The sequence below is a fragment of the Nicotiana tomentosiformis genome, chromosome 7, assembly GCF_000390325.3.
Source record: "Nicotiana tomentosiformis chromosome 7, ASM39032v3, whole genome shotgun sequence".
Taxonomy (NCBI): Eukaryota; Viridiplantae; Streptophyta; class Magnoliopsida; order Solanales; family Solanaceae; genus Nicotiana; species Nicotiana tomentosiformis.
The window spans coordinates 10,755,318-10,759,275 of NC_090818.1; the positions used below are offsets into that span (position 1 = coordinate 10,755,318).

The 3,958-nt window shown below is 46.5% G+C and overlaps 1 protein-coding gene across 1 annotated transcript; it reads right to left on the reverse strand.

The window, feature by feature from the left end:
* Positions 1-203: 203 nt before the first annotated feature.
* LOC138895237 (uncharacterized) lies at positions 204-2,653 on the reverse strand. The gene is made up of 5 exons (XM_070179909.1): positions 2,038-2,653; positions 1,580-1,638; positions 1,403-1,535; positions 540-640; positions 204-413 (listed from the first exon to the last, which is right to left on the reverse strand). Exons 1-5 carry the CDS (start codon positions 2,651-2,653, stop codon positions 204-206), a joined length of 1,119 nt encoding a protein of 372 aa, XP_070036010.1.
* Between the last annotated feature and the right edge of the window lie 1,305 nt (positions 2,654-3,958).

Here is a 3,958-nt window from a genome sequence, read left to right on the forward strand (position 1 = left end):
AAGAACTCGGCTGGGCTCTATAATATCCAGCCTTACAAGTCTGTTATCCAAGGACTGAATGTCCAAAGCCAATGGGCTCTCCTCTGCTGAAATGAAGGCCAAACTACCCATACTATCCGCCTTTCTACTCAAGGCGTCTGCAACTACATTTGCTTTGCCGGATGATAAAGGATAGTAATATCATAATCTTTTAGTAACTCAAGTCATCTGCGCTGCCTCAAATTTAGATCCCTCTGCTTGAACAAATGTTGCAAGTTGCGATGATCCGTGTAAACCTTACATGACACCCCATAAAGATAATGCCTCCAAATTTTAAGAATGTGAACAATCGCGGCTAACTCCAAATCATGCACCAGATAACTATTCTCGTAAGGCTTCAGCTGACGTGAAGCATATACAATAACTCGCCCCTCCTGCATCAATACACAACCCAGGCCAATGCGTGAAGCATCGTAATACACTTTATACATCCCTGAACCGGAAGGCAACACTAACACTGGTACTGAAGTCAATGCTGTCTTGAGCTTCTGAAAGCTCACCTCACAATCGTCGAACAATTGGAACAGAGCATGCTTCCGGGTCAATCTAGTCAAAGGTGCTGTAATAGATGAAAATTCCTCCACAAACCGATGATAATAACCTGCTAACCCCAGGAAACTCCTGATCTCAGTCGCCGAAGTAGGACGATGCCAATTTTGAATTGCCTCGATCTTTTTGGGATCAACTTTAATACCCTCGCCCGATACAATATGCCCCAAAAATGCTACAGAGTCTAGCCAAAACTCACATTTGAAGAAATTAGCATATAGTTTTTGTTCTCGCAAGGTCTGAAGCACCACTCTCATACGCTGCTCGTGCTCCTCCTTGCTGCGCGAGTAGGCCAAAATGTCATCAATGAAGACAATGACAAACAAATCAATTTATGGCATGAACACCCGGTCCATTAGATCCATAAACGCCGTTGAGGCGTTAGTCAAACCGAAGGACATCACCAGAAACTCATAATGGCCATATCTAGTCTGGAAAGCAATCTTCGAAACATCAGAATCCCGAATCTTTAACTGATGGTATCCCGACCTCAAGTCAATTTTTTAGAACACTCTGGCACCCTACAATTGGTCAAACAAATCATCAATACGTGGCAACGAGTACTTGCTCTTAATGGTAACTTTGTTCAATTGGTGGTAATCAATACATATCCAGATAGTCCCATCTTTATTCTTCACAAATAGTACCGGTGCGCCCCAAGGAGACACACTCGGCCTGACGAACCCCTTTGCCAACAACTCCTCAAGTTGTTCCTTCAACTTCTTCGGAGCCATACGGTATGCTGGAATAGATATAGGCTGGGTACCTGGAGCCAAATCAATGCAGAAATCAATATCACGGTCTAGTGGCATGCCTGGAAGATCAAAAGGAAACACATCAGAGAACTCTCGTACTACTAGAATTGAATCAATTGTCGGAGTCTCTGCAGTAGTATCCTTAACATAAGACAAATAAGCCAGACAACCCTTCTCGACCATGTGTCGAGCCTTCAAAAAGGATATAACCTGACTAGATGCATCGGAAGACGAACCTTCCACTCTAATCTAGGCAACTCCGGCATTGCCAAAGTAACAGTCTTAGCATGGAAATCTAGGATGGAATAATATAGGGATAGCCAGTCCATGCCTAGGATGATCTCAAAGTCGATCATATCAACTAGTAGAAGATCCGCTCTAGTCTCGTGACCACAGAAAGTAACAATGCAGGACCGGTAGATCCGGTCCAAAACAACAGAATCGCCCACAGAATTAGACACATAAACAGGAGTACCCAAGGATTCACGAGAAACACCCAGGAAACGAGCAAACAAAGATGAAATATAGGAATAAGTAGACCAAGGGTCAAATAATACTGAGGTCTCTCTACCGCAAATAGAAATAGTACATGTGATCACGACATCTGAGGCCACTACATCTGGTCTTGTCGGGAAAGCATAGAACCTGGCTGGAGCGCCACCTGGCTAGCCTCTACCTCTAGGACGACACCTACCCACTTGCCATCCGCCTCTGGGCGGCCGGATGGCTGGCGGCGAAACTGGTGCAATAATCATAGGCTGCTGACCCTGCTGCACTGGTCTACCATGAAGCCTGGGGAAGAACCTCCACACATGACTGAGATCCCCGTACTCGAAACAACCCCTCGGTATGATAGACTGCTGACTTGAAGTCTGGCCCTGATGACCTGAATACTCATTGGAGGAGCCCTGAATAGCTGGTGGGCGGTAAGAACTCTCTGGAATAATGCTGAAATAAGGCCGCACTAGAGCACCCTGAGGAGGTGGCGGTGCTGGATAATGGGGCCTGTTGGACTGACCCCTCACGAACTGACCTCTTCCCCCAGCCAGGTCACCACTGAACTCTCCGGAATATCGAAACTGCTTGTCCCTCGCTGTCTGCTCACGGCTCCACTGACGGACACCCCCAATCCTCCGAGTTATCTCTACAACTAGCCCGTAAGAAGTCCCCGTCTCCACCTCTTGTGCCATGGTAGCCTGAATACCATAGTGCAATCCGGAGACAAGTATCCGCACTCTCTCTGCATCAGTAGGTAGTATCATAAGTGCATGGCGAGACAACTCAGAGAACCTCACCTCACAGTCAGTCATTGACATCTGACTCTGCTAGAGCTGCTCAAACTGGAACCGCAACTCTTCCCTGTGAGAGGGTGGTATGCATTTATCTAAGAAGAGGCGTGTGAATTGATCCCAAGTCATGGGCGGTGAACCTACTAGTCTGCCGAGAATATGTGACTGCCACCACCTACGGGCCCTGCCCTCTAGCTGAAAAGTAGTGAAGTCCTCCCCATGGGACTCTAGTAACCACATGTTGTACAGTCTGTCTCTGTACCGATCAATAAAATCCTGGGGGTCCTCATGTTGCTCACCTCCTAAAGCATGAGAATGAAGCCTAGTCCATCTGTCTAGTAGCCTGTGCGGATCACAAGCCACAGTTGGTATGGGCTCCGGTGTAACTGCTGCTACTGGCTGAGCTCCGCCCACGGGTAATGCACCCTGGGTTTGGTATACGACAACTGCCTGCCCATGGGCCTGCGCGGTAGGGGTCTGTGCTCCCCCTCCCGCCTGAGATGTGGCTGGGTCTGCCGGAAATAAACCTGCCTGAGTCATAGTATCCATGAACCGCAGCATACGGTCCATGACCTCCTGGAATCCTGGTGCGGACATGAAATCCACTAGAGCTAGCTCTGCTGCGGGCACCTCTCCCTGCTCCTCGATGATGGGATCCTCTACTGGATCCACTGGTGGCTTAACTGGAACAACTCTAGGATGTCCTCGTCCCCTACCAAGGGTTGGAGCCCTCCCTCGGCCTCTATCTCGGCCTCTAACAACATGAGGGGCAACTCTTCCCTAGTCTGGAACCTCCGTAGAGTGCGTTCTCACCATCTATGAGAATATAAGAGAAAGATACTTAGTACTACATCAACTGCACGATAGAAAATGAAGAAAGATAGTTTCCTAACATCCTATAGCCTCTCGAAGATAAGTAGAGATGTCTCCGAACCGATCCGCAAGACTCTATTAGGCCTGCTCATAAGTTGTCAGACCTATGTGACTCTAGTGCTCTGATTCCATATTATCACGACCCAATTTTACCTATAGGTCGTGATGGCTACCAACATCACCGTTAGGAAAGCCAACTAGTGGATTAAACATCTATTTTCTCTCTTAATAGATTTTCTAGTAATGAAGCTTTCCTTAATTTCAAGATGTAAGAAAAACCGAAAGTCTAAATAAAACCAAAATAATAATTTTCCACTCATAATTATACTAAAGTGCATGCCAAGATCTGGTGTCACAAGTGTATAAGTATCTAGTAGATTATACAAAAATATAAAATACTGTCTGAACATAAAATAGATAGAATACAAATACAAAGAGAGACACTAGGTGATG